At 41.7% G+C, this 21,684-nt stretch overlaps 2 protein-coding genes across 2 annotated transcripts in view; both read left to right on the top strand.

Moving 5' to 3' along the window:
- The window catches only part of LOC309558636 (uncharacterized protein), a 526,969-nt gene that overhangs the window by 180,419 nt on the left and 324,866 nt on the right, over window positions 1-21,684 (top strand). The window lies entirely within an intron of this gene.
- LOC309558803 (cytochrome P450 2K1-like) overlaps window positions 16,158-21,684 on the top strand; it is a 112,723-nt gene continuing 107,196 nt past the window's right edge. Inside the window, exon 1 of the mRNA XM_082261864.1 lies at window positions 16,158-16,436. Within this exon, the coding sequence (XP_082117990.1) occupies window positions 16,194-16,436 (243 nt within the window). The 5' untranslated portion in view covers window positions 16,158-16,193. The remainder of the gene's footprint in view (window positions 16,437-21,684) is intronic.

The following is a 21,684-nucleotide window of genomic DNA, read 5'->3' as shown; positions in this document are numbered from 1 at the left end:
CTCTTACCCTTCAGTCCTATAATGACTGGCCAGTCTTCTCTCTCCTCTACATGTACTTATACCCTCTTGCCTCTAAACAATTATTACAGCAGATGTGGGCTTTATATAACCTGTTAACAACACTATTCTTCCTTTTCTTCTCTATAACACTCCGATGGACAGTAGACAGTGAAAACATAACATATAACCACCAATCTATACAGTTTGATTAAGGCAATTAAAATAAGTACCCTTTGTCCTGAAAATACCTTACTGATCAAGGAAGTCTAAAACTCAAATGTAATGCAAAGGGCTTACCTCTGCCAGCTGATTATCTGAAATTCCCTGATCATCACAAGCTCCTGTTTCTGATTCTCAGGGTCCCTGGTAAATCCCCTCTTGGCCAAAAGCTCACCAAGCGTTTTGGAAGTTTAATAGACAGGCAATTCCTATCCTCATATCGATTAGTGGCTCCAATTTAATAACTACTGCAGGAGGGAACAGACACAAAGATATATACTCTGCATCTTTGCAAATAACTGTTCTGTTTATTTGACCAAATTTAAGTTTTTTTATACACATGCTTACCTAGATATCACATTAATATTATTATATATAATCATGGTAGGTCCCTGTGCAAAACCACTCTATTATAGGAGCTGCGTGCCTTACAGCTAATAAAGCTGGTATATATGAACAATGGAAAAGGACAAAAATCGCTCTCCTTCTAATATTTGTGACAAAACTTTAAGGGGCTAAATAAATTAAGAAGATAACATATGTGACAACAAAAGCGTGCTCAGTGATATTCTTATAAAATATTCTAAACAATGCATAAATAATTCATAAAAGTCCAAAAAAGTCCTTGCTGTTAAGACGTCACTTCCTATTAATGGAACGCAGGTAGAGTGCAAACCGGCGTTCCTGATTTCCTTTTGATGCTCGTTTTACCTGTTATGATGCAAGTGCAGATTTTATTACTTTAATAAACATTCTTTAAATACTACACTATGAGGTTGTCCTTTACATTTTCTCCTTTTGTCAATGAGACCGTGGAGGAAACATTTAGAGTGAGAAGAGTGTTTTAACCGATTGCCGACCGCCCACAGTACATTTACTGCGGCAGTTGGCCCCTCCTGGGCAAAGCGACGTAGTACTACGTTGCTCGCCCAGGAGCCTGCAGGGGGCAAGCGTGTGCCGCCGGAGGCGCGCTCCCGCCCCTGCTCGGTCAGGGACATCCCCGCGCGAGTGACCGGCGGCTCCGATGTCCGCCGGTCACTCGCGATCTCCCGCTGGAGAGGGAGAAAGGCAGGCGGCTTTGTTTACATCAGCCGCCTGCCTTTCTCCCTCTCCAGCGGGAGATCGCGAGTCATTCTCCCTGGTGTAACTGCAGAGATCATACGATCCTGCTATGTAGGATCGTGTGTCTCTGTGGTTACATCACAAGCCACGCCCCTTTCTAGTTAGAACCACGCCCCTAGGGACACACTTAACCCCTTGATCACTAATAAAGTTAACCCCTTCCCTGCCAGTGTCATTATTACAGTAACAGTGCATATGTACAGTATAGCACTGATTACTGTAGAAATGTCACTGGTATCCCCAAAAGTGTCAAAAATGTTAGTCAGGGGTCCGATCTGTCCGCCGCAATGTCGCAGTCCTGCAAAAAAAATCGCAGATCGCCGCCATTAATAGTTAAAAAAAAAACAATATAAATGACATAAATCTTTCCCTTAGTTAGTAAATGCAATAACTTTTGCGCAAACCAATCAAAATCCGCTTATTTAGATTTTTTTTACCAAAAATATGTAGCTGAAAACAAATTGGCCTAAAATGTTAAAAAATTTACGCTCTTTTTTTGTTTATAGTGCAAAAAATAAAAATCACACAAGTGATCAAATACCACCAAAAGAAAGCTCTGTTTGTGGGAAAAAAAGGACGTCAATTTCATTTGGATACAGCGGCGCACGACCGCGCAATTGTCCGTTAAAGTCACGCAGTGCCGAATCGCAAAATAGGTCCTGGTCTTTGAGCAGGAAAATCCTCCGGGACTAAAGTGGTTAATCTCCAAGATTGATCAGATTTAGCCCTGCAATATCTGTGATATAGTTGGATGGGTTACCATAGCTCCAATCAGAGACCCACTTACCTATAAGCGCAGTTTAACTTACTTTGAGAAAATTTTTCTTTACTTTAATTTACTTTGAGGTCAAATTTTTGAGTGGTGGATTTGTCGGCACCTAAGGCACCAACAACAAACACTTTATTTTATTGCAGCAAGCGCTTTGACTAACTGCTTGCCGTCCCCGCTATAGCCGAAAGATGGCTACAGTGCAGGCTTCCAATGCCATGGCTCACTCTGTGATAGCCAAGTCCTTCACAGATCGGGGTAAAGGGCCAATCACAGGGGCCCTTTATCACACGATCAGCTGTTAGCCAATGGCAGCTGATCACAGGATGTAAACACAAGTCGGTTATAAGAGAGCCGATAACTGGCTTGTGTTAGGGACATGTGCACTGATAATCAGGGCACTGATTATCAGTATGCTGATTATCAGTGCTGCCCATCAGTATCACCTATCAGTGTTGCCTATCAGTGCCAATTCACCAGTGCCAACCAGTGCCGCCTCTTCAGTGCCCATCAGCGCTACCTCATCAGTTCCCATCAGTGCAGCCTCATCAGCGCTTGTTAGTGAAAGAGAAAAATTACCTATTTGCACAATTTTATAACAAACTAAGAACAGTGTTTTTTTTGTTTTTTTAATTTTCCTTCTTTTTTGTTTGTTTATCTAAAAATAAAAAACACAGTGGTGAGTGAATACCACCAAAAGAAAGCTCTATTTGTGTGAAAAAAATGATAAAAATGTCTTATGGGTACAGTGTTGCGTGACCATGCAATTGTCGTTCAAAGTGTGACAGGAAGGGGATAAAAGTGCCCAGTAGGAAAGTGGTTAAACAGCCAGCCATTTATTGAAGGACTTTTTTGGACTTTCATGAATTATTTCTGCATTATTTAGAATATTTTATAACAATCTGGGATTTTATAAGTTGAGCTAGGAATTTTTCTGGTTTTGTCTTGCATACGTTGCCCTTCCATGTGCCCCTTGCTGTAAAGGCTAGTTATAGGTGGGGGCGGGGGCCATTTTGTTTGTTATTGATGTATACTGGTGAGGGGACACACTGGACACCTTTGCTGCCATTGTGCTATGTGCTGGGCATCCATTGTGCCTTTGTGCCTTTAACCTCCCTAACGGTATTCCCGAGTGTGTGGCTCGGGTTTAATATAGAGTACCAAAAGCTTTAGCCCCGAGCCACACTCGGGATTACCCTAGAATAAAACTCACCTTCCCCTGCGATCCCCCGCCATCCTCCAGCCATCCTCCTGCTGTCCTGCCGCTGTGTGCTCGGCCGATGCCAGCACCTGTCTTCTGGTTCCCTTCCCTGAGAGCATTGCGACGCAGGGGGGGTGGAACTGGCGGCAATTTCAAAAATGTAAATACACCAAATGACATGATACAAAGTTGTGATCCTAACAGATTACACTGTATCATGCCATTTCACCACAGGATTTCTCCTGGTGGCTTTTCCAGTGCCCTGCCTGTGCTTTTCCAGTTCTTTCTGCCTGGAAAATTGAGAACGACCATGGTGTCCAAAAAACATTCTTTTTGCGCAAAAGTGCTTTTAGACGAACTGGAAAACAGTGACAGCGAAATGGAGTTACTTGAAGAACTGAGCGATAGCGATTCGTAGAAAAATTCATCATCAGGTATGGAAAGTGACGACAGCGACGATTCTGATGTCTCTTTCTAGCACATAGCTCCATTTGAAATTCTGAAGAATCATTTGATATACTTCCCAATTTTTTTTTAGTTTTGGTGCAGGATGAGTAGTTTGAAAATAATGAAGAATTTCATTAGACACTGATAGATGCTCAAAATAATTAAATAAGGGGGGTATTTGATCTCGTGTGGAAATGTGAAAAACTGTTAAACTTAAACTCTCCAATCCAATCTCTCTTCAATGGAGCAGGAGAGCTGAGAGGATTTGAACGTGGTTCCAAAAAAAAAAAGCAGCCGCTCCTGATGACGTCAGACTGACGAAACGCGTAGGGTGGGAACTGTGTGTCATGTTGTTACTTCCGGTGGAATGCACCCGGGACCCGGAAATCCGATCTATGCTTGGTATCTGCTGCTTAATCTGTGAGCGGATATATTTTTATACGAATAAAAGTTTATACAGAGGTACACTATGGGATGTCCATTGTCTTTTCATATGGGATAACACTCGATTGAGATCCACGGGGACCCAGCCAACAGGCTCCTATCCAGAGGACCAGTACCCTCAGAGGGAATAGGAAGTGTATATTATCCATTTCGACCCCCAGAGGAAAATACACGGGGACCCAGGAACCAACCTGCTGTTAAAGGCTTGTTACCCCTTTATGGGGAAAGAGTTGTGGTGAGTCCAACACCATAGGGGGAGCAGAGCACCGTATTGAGCATGGCAAGAATTAAGGAAGCACAGAGCACCTTATACTTTTTGGCACAAGATTACAAGCACTGAATACCACCGCATGGCATATTGTAAGATTCTGGTACCTCCGGTACCCTTAATCACCACTTTCTCTGTAATGCGTCCCACCTTTCTCTTCAGGTGGTACGCATATACCTTTAAGAACGATGATGTCACTGCTGAGCGCCGCAGAGCGGCTATTTCAACCGCCGGCGGTCTCACTCACATTGTTCGTTCAACCTGCCTTGCTATCCACATGCTTTCAAGCCTGTCTCTCGATCGGAACCTCCAGCTATTCCCTTTACCTGGAGCAGACCGGAACCTCGCTACTGATCCCTGTATCTCGCTACCGGATCATTCCTTATCTACTGGACCTCTCTAAACTACTAACATTACAAGTGATAAGTACCCCGCAGGGGAACCCTCCATAACCTTATTGCACTATCTACCTATGCACATTAAGGACTGTTACTACCTATCCATACTATCCTATCATCTGCACTGTTACATAGATTGCTAGCTCTTGAGCCTACTACCATCTATCATCTGCACTGCTGCATAGATTGCTAGCTCCCCTGTCTACTACTATCTATCCTTGCACTGGGTTAGTCTATCCTGTATTTGTCATCTGCTGTCCTCACCACCTGTTAGCATACTCGATACTAACCTATCTGCATTCCTAAATACCATCTTGAACTCTCCTATACAAACCTATCAAGTGATTACCATCCTTGTCACTGTTCACACCTGTCCCTTCAGCACATCACCTTCATACTATCATATACATCCTATCACTCCAGGAACATCTCATTGAGTGTGTATATATCTGTATGTTGAAGCTGACAGGCCCACGGTGATGAGTCCTGGAGAGTTGGATCTGGTATTCAACACATCTCTACATGACTACTGAGTGGAGATTTTGCAGCTGCAAATCCAGCCTATACTAAAAACGCAGGAGCGTTACAGATTGAACGAACCTTAAAAATGGATTCAGCAGAATTACCCACTCAAGTGACACAATTAACACAACAAGTAAAAGCGTTAATACTTGCTCTGACTGACGTACAAGAAAAGAATCAGACTCTGACACAGCAGGTAACCCAGCTCTCACGGCTTACTGCTGTTCAGCCTCCTGAACCTAAAATAAACCCTCCTCTAGTGTTTACAGGTGATCGGAAAAAATTTTGTGAATTCAAAAACGCATGTCAATTGCTTTTTTTTGTTAAAACCTCGTACATACCCCACTGATCAAATAAAAGTCTGTACCGTTATTTCATACTTGACGGGTGATCCACGGGCCTGGGCAGACTCTCTCTTTGAGAATAATGATCAGATTCTCAACACCTATTCCTTATTCCTAGCGGAACTCGCTAGTTTATACGATGACCCCAATAGGCAGAGTACTGCTGATATTCAGTTGAGGGCCTTAAAACAAGGAAGGAGACCTGTAGAAGACTTTGAGTTCAAAAGATGGACCCTTGATTCAGGGTGGAATGACACTTCTTTGCGAACTCAATTCAGACTCGGGTTATCGGAAGCTGTTAAAGACGAGCTCGCCCGAGCGGATTTACCTGGCACCTTGGAGGCCTTGATACAACTTAGTATCAACATCGACAGACGACTGCGAGAAAGAAGGGCTGAAAAGATTGGAATGCCATTGTCTAGTCCTTCTCAGATTTCGGCCGTTGACCCTACTCCCATGGATGTAGGAACCATACGCCCACCTTTAACGACTACTGAACGAGCTAGAAGAACATCCAGAAATCTCTGCATGTACTGCGCATCCTCGGATCATTTGATAAGCACCTGTCCCCTTGTCCGCAAAAAGAGGGTGAGTCTTCACATGTCTTGCTGGGAGGATTAACGACTTCCTTTTCTAACCCCTATCTTTTTGTTCATTTAATATTACAGTGGGACCAAACTAGGATCACCACCAAGGCTATGGTCGACACTGGATCTTGTGGAAACTATATTGATACACGCTTTGTTACCTTAAATAAAATACCTATTATTTCAAAATCTAAGCCTGTTTCTGTTAGTTTCATTAATGGTATTCCACTGTCTTCTGGTCCAATCACCAACCAGACACAGGCACTCCTTGCCACTACCAACGAATCACATGTGGAGACCATCACCTTTGACATACTATCCTCACCCCATTTTCCTATTATTTTGGGACTTCCCTGGTTACACACAAACCAACCAATCATAGATTGGAAAAAACGGACTTTGGTTTTCCCTTCTCACTATTGTGAGAATACGTGTAACCTCCCATCTTATGGGAAGATTCTGTCTGTGGTGTCAGATAAAAAATTGCACCACTATGCTATCAGGATCTGTCCGAAGTGTTCCTTGAGAAAAATGCTCAAGTGTTGCCTCCCCATAGGGATTACGATTGCACTATCGATCTACTCCCTAACAGCAAATTGCCTTTCGGTCATGTTTATCCCCTTTCACAGGATGAACTTTCTCATCTCAAGGAATACTTGGATGAGAATTTGACAAAAGGGTTCATTAGACCCTCTACTTCTTCCACTGCTGCAGGACTTTTCTTTGTCCGCAATAAAGATTCCAGTCTCAGGCCTATTATCGATTATAGGCAATTAAACACGATTACGATAAAGGATCGCTATCCTTTGCCGCTCATCCCTGAACTTATTGAACAGGTGCGTGGGGCTACTTATTTCACCAAATTAGACCTGAAAGGGGCATACAACCTAATCCGAATCCGTGACGGGGATGAGTGGAAAACAGCATTCAGAACCAGATACGGACTATTCGAATACCTTGTGATGCCATTCGGGCTATGTAATGCTCCCGCAGCTTTCCAAAGATTCATAAACGACATCTTTAGAGACTTACTTGATGTCTGTGTTGTAGTATACCTAGACGATATACTTATTTATTCTCGATCTATGCCTGAACACATAAAACATGTAAGACTTGTGTTGTCCAGACTGCTCTCACACAGACTATATGTGAAATTAAAAAAATGTCTATTTCATAAAGAAGAAATATTATTTCTAGGATACTTCATATCCAAAACTGGAATTAAGATGGATATGAGTAAGATATCCTGTATTCTAGACTGGCCTATACCAACAACTCGTAAGGCCCTACAGCGATTCCTTGGATTCTCGAACTTCTATAGGAAGTTCATCAAGAACTTTTCCGCTATTGTGAGACCTCTCACACAACTGACAAGTATAAAAAAAACCATTCAAATGGTCAGAAGAAGCAAATCAAGCTTTCTGCTTGTTAAAATCAAGCTTTACTTCTGCTCCCATACCACGCCATCCAGACCCATCCCTCCAATATATTCTAGAGGTAGATGCGTCAAATATGGCAGTAGGAGCAGTTCTCTCCCAACGACCAACAAACACTTCATCACTCCACCCAGTTGCTTTCTTTTCAAAATCACTAAGCAGCCCAGAGGTGAATTACCCAGTGGGTGAAAAGGAGATGCTTGCCATAAAACTGGCACCGGAGAATTGGTGACATCTGCTCGAAGGTACCCAGTTACCAATACTCATATATACAGATCATAAAAACCTTCAATACCTCCAGACTAACAAGACTCTCTCCCATCGGCAGGTACGATGGTCATTATTCTTTTTAAGATTTAATTTCCTAGTGACCTACACGCCTGCAGACAAAAATAAAAAAGCGGATGCGCTATCACGATTAACCGAAGATAACTGCGCCGAAATCCCTTCCATTCCCATAATACCCTATGAACGCATTATTGGTGTTGTCCGTTCCTTGACGGAAGAGATTTTGCACAGTATAAGAATGGATTCACCTCCACCACAACTAAGTACTGATGCAGAAGGCTTCCTCTATTACAATGACAAACTCTACATACCCCCTACTATGCGCACCAAGATCTTGGAGTTATCGCATGATGTGCCCATGGCAGGACATATGGGTATAACGAAAACCTTTAATTTGCTCACCAGGCAGTTTTGGTGGCCTGATATGAAGACGTCTGTACAAAAATTTGTTTCTTCATGTGACATCTGTGCAAGGTCCAAAATTGACACTACAAAACCATCTGGACTACTTTGTAGTCTACCAATACCCCAGGTTCCATGGGAAGTTGTGTCCTTAGATTTCATAGTAGAACTACCACCCTCTAAAGGATTTAATACCATCCTAGTGTCAGTGGACCACTTGACAAAGATGGCACATTTCATTGCTATCCGTAGACTACCTTCATCTAAACAAACAGCAGAACTACTGATGAAACATGTGTTTAAGTTGCATGGAATTCCAAAAACTCTTTTGTCCGACCGTGGTTCACAATTCATCTCTAAATTTTGGCAAGCACTTTGTCAAATTTTACGCATTGAGCGAAAGCTCACTTCTCCCTACCATCCTCAGACCAACGGACAGACTGAAAGAGTCAACCAGTGCATTGAGCAATATCTACATTGCTGCACATCATACTTGCAGGATGATTGGGTGGATCTCCTTCCTCTAGCAGAATTTGCTTACAACAACGCAACCCACAGTACTACGAAGCAAAGTCCGTTCTACTTGAACTATGGGTTTCATCACACTCTTCTTCCACCACGCATCCTGCCATCGAGTAACCCAGTAGCCTCGGATTACCTTACCCAAATAAAAGACTCTTTGGGTTTACTCAATACCACTATATCACACGCTCACAGTCAACAAAAAAAGTACTACGACCTTCGTAGAAGACCTTCTCCTCAGTATGCAATTGGGGACCTTGTTTGGCTATCGACAAAGAACTTAAGATTTAAAATCCCTAGCAAGAAGCTTGGACCTTTATTTTTGGGACCCTTCCCAATTAAAAAACTTATCGGAAAAGCTGCAGTACAGCTCACCCTACCAGCAGATCTCAAGATCCATCCCATCTTCCATGTGTCGCTACTGAAGCCCCATGTTCCTAACCAAGGAATAAGGCCTGCCATCTTGCCTCCACCTCCAATACAAGTTGAAGGCGGAGAAGAGTATGAGATCAAGGAAATTTTGGATTCTCGCATCCATAGAGGAAGACTCCAGTATCTCATAAGATGGAAGAACTATGGACCCCAAGACGACACCTGGCTATATACCTCTGATATTCATGCGCCTAGACTTATACGGAACTTTCACTCGAAACACCCAGAGAAACCTGTCCTATAGGCCTTCCGGAGCCGGCCTTAAGGGGGGGGTACTGTAAGATTCTGGTACCTCCAGTACCCTTAATCACCACTTACTCTGTAATGCGTCCCACCTTTCTCTTCAGGTGGTACGCATATACCTTTAAGAACGATGATGTCACTGCTGAGCGCCGCAGAGCGGCTATTTCAACCGCCGGCGGTCTCACTCACATTGTTCGTTCAACCTGCCTTGCTATCCACATGCTTTCAAGCCTGTCTCTCGATCGGAACCTCCAGCTATTCCCTTTACCTGGAGCAGACCGGAACCTCGCTACTGATCCCTGTATCTCGCTACCGGATCATTCCTTATCTACTGGACCTCTCTAAACTACTAACATTACAAGTGATAAGTACCCCTGCATAGATTGCTAGCTCCCCTGTCTACTACTATCTATCCTTGCACTGGGTTAGTCTATCCTGTATTTGTCATCTGCTGTCCTCACCACCTGTTAGCATACTCGATACTAACCTATCTGCATTCCTAAATACCATCTTGAACTCTCCTATACAAACCTATCAAGTGATTACCATCCTTGTCACTGTTCACACCTGTCCCTTCAGCACATCACCTTCATACTATCATATACATCCTATCACTCCAGGAACATCTCATTGAGTGTGTATATATCTGTATGTTGAAGCTGACAGGCCCACGGTGATGAGTCCTGGAGAGTTGGATCTGGTATTCAACACATCTCTACATGACTACTGAGTGGAGATTTTGCAGCTGCAAATCCAGCCTATACTAAAAACGCAGGAGCTTTACACATATACAGTACATAACATTGGACTATATACTTTTATTTTTTGTGGGGACCTTTTCTTGCACATAGCACTTTACCATATAATCCTTGGCACTAATTATTACTGTGATTTTGCATTTTTTGCACTATATATATATATATATATATATATATATATATATATATATATATATATATACAGTGCCTTGCGAAAGTATTCGGCCCCCTTGAACTTTGCAACCTTTTGCCACATTTCAGGCTTCAAACATAAAGATATAAAACTGTAACTGTAATTTTTTGTGAAGAATCAACAACAAGTGGGATACAATAATGAAGTGGAACGAAATTTATTGGATATTTCAAACTTTTTTAACAAATAAAAAACTGAAAAATTGGGCGTGCAAAATTATTCAGCCCCCTTAAGTTAATACTTTGTAGCGCCACCTTTTGCTGCGATTACAGCTGTAAGTCGCTTGGGGTATGTTTCTATCAGTTTTGCACATTGAGAGACTGACATTTTTGCCCATCCTTGCAAAACAGCTCCAGCTAAGTGAGGTTGGATGGAGAACGATTGTGAAAAGCAATTTTCAGTTCTTTCCACAGATTCTCGATTGGATTCAGGTCTGGACTTGGCCATTCTAATACCTGGATATGTTTATTTGTGAACCATTCCATTGTAGATTTTGCTTTATGTTTTGGATCATTGTCTTGTTGGAAGACAAATCTCCGTCCCAGTCTCAGGTCTTTTGCAGACTCCATCAGGTTTTCTTTCAGAATGGTCCTGTATTTGGCTCCATCCATCTTCCCATCAATTTTAACCATTTTCCCTGTCCCTGCTGAAGAAAAGCAGGCCCAAACCATGATGCTGCCACCACCATGTTTCACAGTGGGGATGGTGTGTTCAGGGTGATGAGCTGTGTTGCTTTTACGCCAAACATAACATTTTGCATTGTTGCCAAAAAGTTTGATTTTGGTTTCATCTGACCAGAGCACCTTCTTCTACATGTTTGGTGTGTCTCCCAGGTGGCTTGTGGCAAACTTTAAACGACACTTTTTATGGATTTCTTTAAGAAATGGCTTTCTACTTGCCACTCTTTCATAAAGGCCAGATTTGTGCAGTATACGACTGATTGTTGTCCTATGGACAGAGTCTCCCACCTCAGCTGTAGATCTCTGCAGTTCATCCAGAGTGATCATGGGCCTCTTGGCTGCATCTCTGATCAGTCTTCTCCTTGTATGAGCTGAAAGTTTAGAGGGACTGCCAGGTCTTCGTACATTTGCAGTGGTCTGATACTCCTTCCATTTCAATAGTATCGCTTGCACAGTGCTCCTTGGGATGTTTAAAGCTTGGGAAATATTTTTGTATCCAAATCCGGCTTTATACTTCTCCACAACAGTATCTCAGACCTGCCTGGTGTGTTCCTTGTTCTTCATGATGCTCTCTGCGCTTTAAACGGACCCCTGAGACTATCACAGTGCAGGTGCATTTATACGGAGACTTGATTACACACAGGTGGATTCTATTTATCATCATTAGTCATTAAGGTCAACATTGGATCATTCAGAGATCCTCACTGAACTTCTGGAGAGAGTTTGCTGCACTGAAAGTAAAGGGGCTGAATAATTTTGCACGCCCAATTTTTCAGTTTTTTATTTGTTAACAAAGTTTGAAATATCCAATAAATTCTGTTCCACTTCATGATTGTGTCCCACTTGTTGTTGATTCTTCACAAAAAAATTACAGTTTTACATCTTTATGTTTGAAGCCTGAAATGTGGCAAAAGGTCGCAAAGTTCAAGGGGGCCGAATACTTTTGCAAGGCACTGTATATATATATATATATATATATATATATATATATATATATATATATATATATCTCATATATTTATATATATTATTTGCACAAACATTTTTTTGCACAACATTGTTTCATGATATCACTGGATCGTGAAAGAATGTGCACCAAGACACTTCACATCTGGTAGAGATATCAATATATTGTTCAGCACATTTATTTGTGTTTTCATTTTCAAGGTGGAAGGGTGACCACTAAGCACTGATCATATATTTTTACAATTTCTTATTTAATTATTGTATTGGTTTACTATTGATTGTTGGTATTGTTTGTATATATGGATAGCATGTACAGTACATGCATTCAATATAAGGGGACACATATATTCCAGCACTAGTCACTTTTCTTAATAGCACTGGAATTGGGTTCAGTTGTGTTGAACTCTATCCTTATAACTCACGTCCCTATACAGAGTAGCACCATAGCCCTACACATACATCTTAAGCTGGATACACACTATCCAACTTTTGTGGTTAGATTTCCTTCAGATTTACCTTTTCTATGTAGTGCAAGGGCCTGCCAGATTGCATACAAATTGAAAGTGTTTAGGTTTGACCTCATATTATCTGGTTTTGGTAAGTCTAAAGGAAAAAGTCTTCAGAAAATCTTATAGTGTGTATGGCCCATTATTCATCTTCTTCTGCAGATGGGCACAGCATTGAACAGATACAGGACTCAGGTAAGTTTTTAGGGGGGGGGTGGGGGGGTGGGAATAGCTAGTGGAGGGGTTTTTCACCTTAAAGTAGAACTATAGGCAACATTTTTTTTATTTTATTTTGGATTGAGTAAGGAAGGGTCATAACCCCTGTCAGATTTTTTTCCACCATCTGTTTCCAATTACGGAGATTTCCCTCCACTTCCTGTCCCATAGCCGAACAGGAAGTGAGAGGAAATCCCTACAAATTACGGTAATTCCTTGGGACCCCCAGGTCACCAGAACTAGTGTCCCTATTAGAACATTTACCCTCTATTACTTTTCTGGGGACAACCTAAAATTTGGGATTTTCTTTTACTTTCACTTTTTAAAAGAAAAGTATGAGAATTTCCTATGGTAGAGGGAGGAGCCTATTGGTTCATCGATCCCTAATCTTCCAGGTGTTCGCATCATGTATTGACCATGAAGGCAGATTCATATTTGTGCATTGTACATTGTTTGCTGTCCAATATATTATAGCCCTGGTCTATGTGCCGCCTCCTTTCTCCACCTTGGTCCTGCGACAGCTGGTAGCATTTCCCTGGATGAACCAGAGCTTTCTCTTTTTGTCCTAGGGGACTTAAATTGGGGTGATACACCCTCAATTAGATAAACACCCCCCTGCAACTGTGGATAGATATATGGAGAGCCAAAAATCCCCAGTGTATTGAATTTTCTGTTTTTTTCCAAAATGCACACCACTTTATCTGGTTTCTTTTTTTTTCAAATTCTTTTTTATTATGAAACGTAAAAGAGAAAACATGAGTACAAGTGATACATCATTTTGTAGATACAGATGTGTTGTAGCATACAGAGTCAATACACAAAACAGTTTGGGTGAGAAAGGTGAATGTAAAATGTCAACAAACCCGAGTCACATAGAACAGGGTAAATAGACAGCAGGTCCGTTCGTAACAGATAAAAAACACGTAGAGATCTACCAGAAAAAAAAAAACGGCCAACATGCAGCGTAGTACCAACAGGTTCGCAAACAGTGGAGAACAGCTTGCCTCAAAGTGATGTCAGAAAAGGGGAGCATACAACACATTAGGAAAGGGTACACTTTATCTGGTTTCTTTGTGTTTGAGCAAGGCGGTGTTTAACACTTTGGTCCAGGATATTTTTAATGCCCATAGGGGGATCTCGGATTATTCCACTCTAGTATTGCAGGTGAATGTTCAGCCCAGTACCTGTAAAAATTGTTTTTTTCAATTTACCTTACCTAGGTGGATGCAGCATCGGTTCAATGCTGCATCTGTCCCCTGCTGGCTCTAAGGCTGAGAGCCAAGTGATCAAACACAGCTAATCGCTCGGTTCTTATAGCTCCCTGAGCAGACGACTGGTTACTAAGCTAAGCCAGGTGCTGGTATCAGCATGTGAGTGGATCCCGGCCATATGATCGCAAACTTTCTAGAGCCCGGACCGGCACTGTGACGAAAACGGGTCACAGGAGTGCAGAACGATCTACACTCCTGTGATCTACAGAAAAAGTGCAGCCAAACGAGTGCACTGGGTCAAACATAAAATATCCTCAGGAGAGTTAATTGGGCTGGATAAGCTGTCAGACATAATTTAAGTGAGGGGGGGGGGGGGGGGGGTTGGGCAGCAGGAAAAGTGGGATGAAGACGAAGGAAAAAAGAAAGAAAGCTAAGTTGCCCAGGGTGGGGTCCAGGCACACCACTCATCACTCTGGTTGAGAGAGCTCAAAGAGACATGTCCTCTGACATCCGCTGCCATCCGTATCCGATCGTGTCCGTAAAATCCAGACGGATGGAAACCCTATTTTACATCCATCCAGGGGATTGGATCGAATGGGATCGGATGAGATCCGATTCCCCCATAGAGAGCAACGGGGCTCTGACACCTCCCTCTCCGCACACAGAGCAGAGAGGGAGCTGTCACCTGCCTGCTCAGCGGGGATCAGTGTATCGATCTCCCGCTGAGCAGCACGGAGTCAGCCGATGGAGGCGAACTGTGTGAAAGGAGCCCAAAGTGTGTTCCTTTCCACCAATCAGCTGTCAGAGCTCTGCTCACTGAAATCTGCAGAGTGTAACTTCAGCTCTCCGCTCCCTTTTTCGGAACTCTCAGACAAGCTTTATAATTCAGCACTTTGGAGGATTTGTTTCATCTCTCTATATCACCTGAAGTCAGTCACTTCACTGGATATATGTACATAAAGGTTTACAACCACTTTAAAGCAGACTGTGCACAGATGCCTGTGTCAGACTGGATTGCTGTAGCCTGGGCCTCTCTATGGGTCCCCTCACATCCCTAAACAGATTTGCTGATGCATTAGAGCAGAACAGAATGGATGTCAGTTTTGTGTCAGTTTTGTGACATCTGTGCCCATTCAGTTTTTGTCTGCATTTTAGCAGCATACTGTGGCAGCCCCGTGATGGCTTTATGAGTGGCCAGATATAAATAGACTTGTGTCTGCTTACATCAGGCTTTCTCCTACTCACCACATTTAGGTCTAGAGTAACGGAAATAAAAACAATCCTTTTCCATTTTTTCCCAGACCTGAGCAGATTCGGAGGTAGGCAGATGCAAATAGACAAAACTTTGTTTACATCCGCCTACCCATAAACGCGTATGAATCTTCCAATCTGGTCCACCTGAAAGACTAACAGCTTGACCTGATTGGAAAGCCATTGAGAAAGGAGTCTAATTTATTCCCCAGTTCACACTCAGATTTTTATCAATATAATATTAACCCAATATTTTTCTTATTCTGAATCAGTATTCTTTAACATGTCCACTTGCAAAAATACGTTTTATTTATATAATTGTCTGCAGCAGGCTTTTCACAAGGTGAAAAGGTGATGGTAGGTAGGTGGTTATGAGGGTAGAAGGGTGCCAATGGCATTCCACCACCCTATGCAAGATGGTCAGTTTTTAAATGTATCCCAAATCCCATTGATCATAGCTGCTGCCTATGCCACCTCTCCTATTAAAAATTGTGCAGCTGCTTATATAACCTAAGTGAGTTTGTTTTGCAATACCCAGATTATATTGCTTAAGGCATAATTCATGCCTTAACTTGAATAATGTGAACATTATGTTCTGCCATCAAAACTGAATGAAAATAACAATCGCTTTTACTTAACAAAACAAAAACAGTTTAAACAGTTTTGAAGAGTACAGGCGCATAGCTTCTAGATTATGTAATCACAAAGTAAAGAAACTAACCAATACAACAACAGGCTCAGAATTCAGAACCAATCCCATGCAGATAAATGTTGTGTAGTGATGCCATTAGCAAATTGCTAGAACAGCCGCTCACTATGACTGTTCTCTCCTACGTCCTGACAAGGATTGACTTGCTGTTGTATTTTACAGCCTGCATTGTATTTTTTCTCTACTGGATTAATGGATCTAAGAAGAGCAAAGAAAAGATGCCTCCAGGTCCTAAACCTCTTCCTATTATTGGAAACCTCAATCTGGTGGACCTGAAAAAGCCACACGAGTCACTAATGGAGGTAGATCTTGTTTATATTAATACATGAAAATATATTTACAATAAGGCTATCTGGATCTGTCTGTCTGTCATTTTAGCATATAGTATAAAAAGCAGATGATGCATCCCTCTAAATTCTTTTGACCACTTCCAGATCGTGGGCATAGAGATACACCCTATAAAATCTTAAAATTATCCTAGGATGTAGCTCTTATACACTGCGCCTTGTACAAGTTAATAACATTATTTCTATGTTTTATTAACTGTTTCATCCATATGTAGATTAAAGGAATGACTTTTAAATTACATATGACAGTCCTGCAAGTTAAAATTGTTTTTTAAATAAAGATACATACAGTGGCTAAGTGGTTGGCACTTCTGCTTGCCAGCACTAGGGTAGTCAGTTTGAATCTAGATAGATTAGATCTAGTTAGATTTGGTAGATTTATTACCTTCTGTCTAAATTTACCCTACTATATGTATTAATGTGAGTTAGGGACCTTAGATTATAAGCTCCTTGAGGACAGGGACTGGTGTAAATGTGTATGCAAAACACTATGATGAGTATGGGGGATATATAAGTACCTGTAATAAATAAAATATTTTTTGCAAAGCAATATTACCAAAAGAGTATTGCTTCTCCCCCCTCAAAAAAAAAAAGAAAAAATGTATGCATTCATTTGTTATCTTAAAGCGAAATTAAATTAAATAGCAAACATTTAAAATATTGCAGCTTACCAGTCCTTAATTTTTTTTTTTTTAGGCATTATTCATTATTTTTACCAGGTGACCTGACCAGTAACACACTTCTTGTCTTACGTTGGCTCCTCTATCTATGGAGGAGAGGGTTGTATTAGATAGACTGGCAGACTTAGATGGACATTACATAAGTGACTAACAAATTAAAGCCTAACTTCAGCTAACACTTTTTAGGCAGTTACAGAAATTTTTGTATTTTTTTTTCCTTTGGGAATTTTTTTTTTCCAATTAAATAAATTAAAGCAGAGCATTGTAAGCAACTCTGTCAATGCTAAATGGTTTGTGTTTTTTTTCTATTGATTGAACTAGGTGGTCTCATTTCAACCTGACTTACTATGTAGCTATGTCCCAGCCCTCTAACTGCCACTATTACTAGGCAGCTTGGTCTGGTAAAATAAGTTAAAAAATAACAGTAAAATCTTAGATTGTAAGCTCTTATGAGCAGGGCCCTCTTAACCCTCTTGTATTTTATTGTATTGTAACTGTACTGTCTCCCTTTTATATTGTAAAGCGCTGTGTAAACTTTTGGCACTTTATAAATCCTGTTTAATACAAAATATAACAAGGAAAATAAATTAGGAATAAATTACAGGGCAAAAACAAAGAGTGCTTTGTAAATGCTAGTGACAGACTGCATCATATATGTCATTACTTTTAGTACCAATTTAGGTTTTGACAAAGGTATTGCCAAATAAACAAGCTCTAGTCCATAAGGGTACACAGGTATCAGAACTCAACTGGTTACCTTCCAATAGTATTTTGTACTGTTGGCAATGGCAAGCATGTAGTAACCTTGAAATCTGTTAAAATGTTATACAGCCAAATTGTAGGAAGATGGGAAATTTCAAAGGGATTGTAAAGGCAGAAGGTTTTTTTATTTTTATGCATTCTATGCATTAGGATAAAAAAAACCTTCCGCGTGCAGCAGCCACCTTGAGTCCCCTTAATACTTACCTGAGCCCGTCTTTATCCAGCGATGTTGCAGGAGTGTCTAAGCTGCCTGGGACTCCCCTCCTTATTGGCTAAGACAGCAGGGCGGCACGATTGGCTCCCACTACTGTCAATTAAAATCATTCAGCCAATCGGGAGAGAGAGAGGGGGCGGGGCTGAGTCCCGGCTCTTTGTCTGAATAGGCACAGACAGCTGTGCCTTGGCTCTGATGCCCCCCTAGCAAGCTGTTTGCTGTGGGTGCACTTACCAGGCGGGAGGGGCCAGGAGAGCCGAAGAGGGACCCGAGAAGTGGAGGATCCGGACCACTCTGTGCAAAAACCAACTGCACAGAGGAGGTAAGTATACCATGTTTGTTATTAAAAAAACCCAAATAACAAGAGAAACATCATAATTTGTATCACCATTATTTAGTAAAACAGTTTCTAATATACAAACCCAATTCCAAAAAAGTTGGGACACTGTACAAATTGTGAGTAAAAAAGGAATGGACTAATTTACAAATCTCATAAACTTATATTTTATTCACAATATAATATAGATAACATATCAAATGTTGAAAGTGAGCCATTTTGAAATGTCTTGACAAATATTGGCTCATTTTGGATTTTATGAGAGCTACACATTCCAAAAAAGTTGGGACAGGTAGCAATAAGAGGCCGGAAAAGTTAAATGTACATATAAGGAACAGCTGGAGGACCAATTTGCAACGTATTCGGTCAATTGGCAACATGATTGGGTATAACAAGAGCCTCTCAGAGTGGCAGTGTCCCTCAGAAGTCAAGATGTGCAGAGGATCACCAATTCCCCCAATGCTGCGGCGAAAAATAGTGGTGCAATATCAGAAAGGAGTTTCTCAGAGAAAAATTGCAAAGAGTTTGAAGTTATCATCTACAGTGCATAATATCATCCAAAGATTCAGAGAATCTGGAGCAATCTCTGTGCGTAAGGGTCAAGGCCGAAAAACCATATTGGATGCCCTTGATCTTCGGGCCCTTTGACGGCACTGCATCACATACAGGAATGCTACTGTAATGGAAATCACAACATGGGCTCAGGAATACTTCCAGAAAACATTTCCAGTGAACACAATCCACCGTGCCATTCGCTGTTGCCGGCTAAACCTCTATAGGCCAAAAAAGAAGCCAAATCTAAACATGATCCAGAAGCGCAGGCGTTTTCTCTGGGCCAAGGCTCATTTAAAATGGTATGTGGCAAAGTGGAAAACTGTTCTGTGGTCAGACGAATAAAAATTTGAAGTTCTTTTTGGAAAACTGGGACACCATGCCATCCGGACTAAAGAGGACAACCCAAGTTGTTCTCAGCTCTCAGTTCAGAAGCCTGCATCTCTGATGGTATGGGGTTGCATGAGTGCGTGTGGAATGGGCAGCTTACACATCTGGAAAGGCACCATCAATGCTGAAAGGTATATCCAAGTTCTAGAACAACATATGCTCCCATCCAGATGTTGTCTCTTGCAGTGATGACCTTGTATTTTCCGACATGACAATGCCAGACCACATACTGCATCAATTACAACATTCTGGCTGCTTAGAAGAAGGATCCAGGTACTGAAATGGTCAGCCTGCAGTCCAGATCTTTCACCTATAGAAAAATTTGGCGCATCATAAAGAGGAAGATGCAACAAAGAAGACCTAAGACAGTTAAGCAACTAAAAACCTGTATTAGACAAGAATGGGACAACATTCCTATTTCTAAACTTGAGCAACTTGTCTCCTCAGTCCCCAGACGTTTGCAGACTGTTATAAAATGAAGAGGGGATGCCACACAGTGGTAAACATGGCCTTGTCCCAACGTTTTTGAGATGTGATGATGCCATAAAATTTAAAATCAATTTATTTTTCCTTTAAAAGATACATTTTCTCAGTTTAAACATTTGATATGTCATCTATGTTGTATTCTGAACAAAATATTGAAATGTGAAACTTCCACATCATTGCATTCTGTTTGTATTCACAATTTGTACCGTGTCCCAAGTTTTTTGGAATCGGGTTTGTAAAAAAAAAAAAACACATTTATATCATTGATATTCTAAAGCTTTATGTAGCCATGCCCCCTGGGGAGTGGCTAAGTACACACACATCCTCCTCACTTCTGTTACCCAACCCACTGTGTTGTGTTGAGTCCAACCCACTTGACACTATTGGTTCTGACATTTTGAATGATGCATGGCATACTAGCACATTATGTGACACTTTCCTGCAAACAAAGCCCTGCAGGCTCCCTGCTGGCAGCCTCATCCATCTTTGCCTATCTTCCTTCTAAGTCTGTGGACTCTGGCTGTATTACTGGCATGCCTGCGGGAGCTGTCATTCACGGCACAGGGCTCTGAAGAAACAGCACAGGGGGCCGTTTCTTCAGAGTGCAGGCGCCGATGACGTCATCGGCTGCATGCAATTTAAATATCTCCTAAACGGTGCAAGTTTAGGAGATATTTACAGTGGGTTTACAACCACTTTTAGAGCAAGAAATGGCAGCTCTCATATGTCCATCACCCTTTACATCTCGCTGGGTAAATGTGTTATTGATCTGGTTGCCTAAAAACTCAAAGTGACTGAATCTTTAATATTAGCCATATATACCAAATAGCCATACCATTGGGACCATTGACAGGTAGTGTTGGCGAACGGTCTGGCCCAAGCATGAATTTGGGCCGAACATTGGCTGTTCACCCGTTAGGCGGCCACCCGAATTGTCGGGGAGTTTGGCTGTTTGTTCAGCCCGCCGAGTGCCCCACAATGCTTTGTGCGCTGCACAGTGCATTGGAAGCCTTGATTGACTGAAGCAATGAAGGATTTGCCCAATCAGGACACAGAACACTGTCAGAGCCATGACTGGAGAAAGAAATGATCACTGCGCTCTTCACTCATAGACCCCCCCCCCCCACTATAAAAGGTTCCTTCCCAGAGCAGCCATTTGCAGTGTGATATTGGAGTTGATATGGATAGAACAGGACTCTTATTATTGCTGCTAGCAAGTTAGTGTGCTATAGAGTGCTATTGTTATTCTATTGTGAGTGTATAGTGTCAGTTAAGTGTGAATATAGTGATAGTGCAGCGTAAGTGTAGTGCAGCCATTCTTTTTTACTTTATTGTTAGTTTAGTGTTTCAAGGCAGGTTTACTGCAGGATATTGAACTGCGTTAATGCACGTTTACTGCAGTATACTGAAGTGCGTTAGTGCACATTTACTGCAGTATACTGAAGTGCGTTAGTGCCCTTTTTACTGCAGTATATTGAAGTGCCTTAGTGCACTTTTACGGCAGTATATTGAAGAGTGTCAGTGCAGTTTTACTACAGTATATTGAAGTGTGTCAGTGCAGTTTTACTGTAGTATAATGTAGTGTGTCAGTGGAGTGTGTCTGTGTAGTGAGTTAAAGTGCACCAAACACCACTTTCAATTGATTGAAGTGCATCCAAGTTCACATTTCCCCTTCTCCATTTCGGTAATAAGTCCCCCACATCATGTCTGGAAGGCCAACAAGGAGAGGCAGACGTTCCCATGGCACTGTGGTGGGCCAGCAGCATCTGTGTCCACAAGCAA

This window comes from Pelophylax lessonae (genome assembly GCF_965119305.1).
Source record: "Pelophylax lessonae genome assembly, chromosome: 6".
In the NCBI taxonomy this organism is placed as follows: Eukaryota; Metazoa; Chordata; class Amphibia; order Anura; family Ranidae; genus Pelophylax; species Pelophylax lessonae.
The sequence above is the reverse complement of the archived record's forward strand: the minus strand, read 5'-3'. Positions and strand labels throughout refer to the sequence as shown.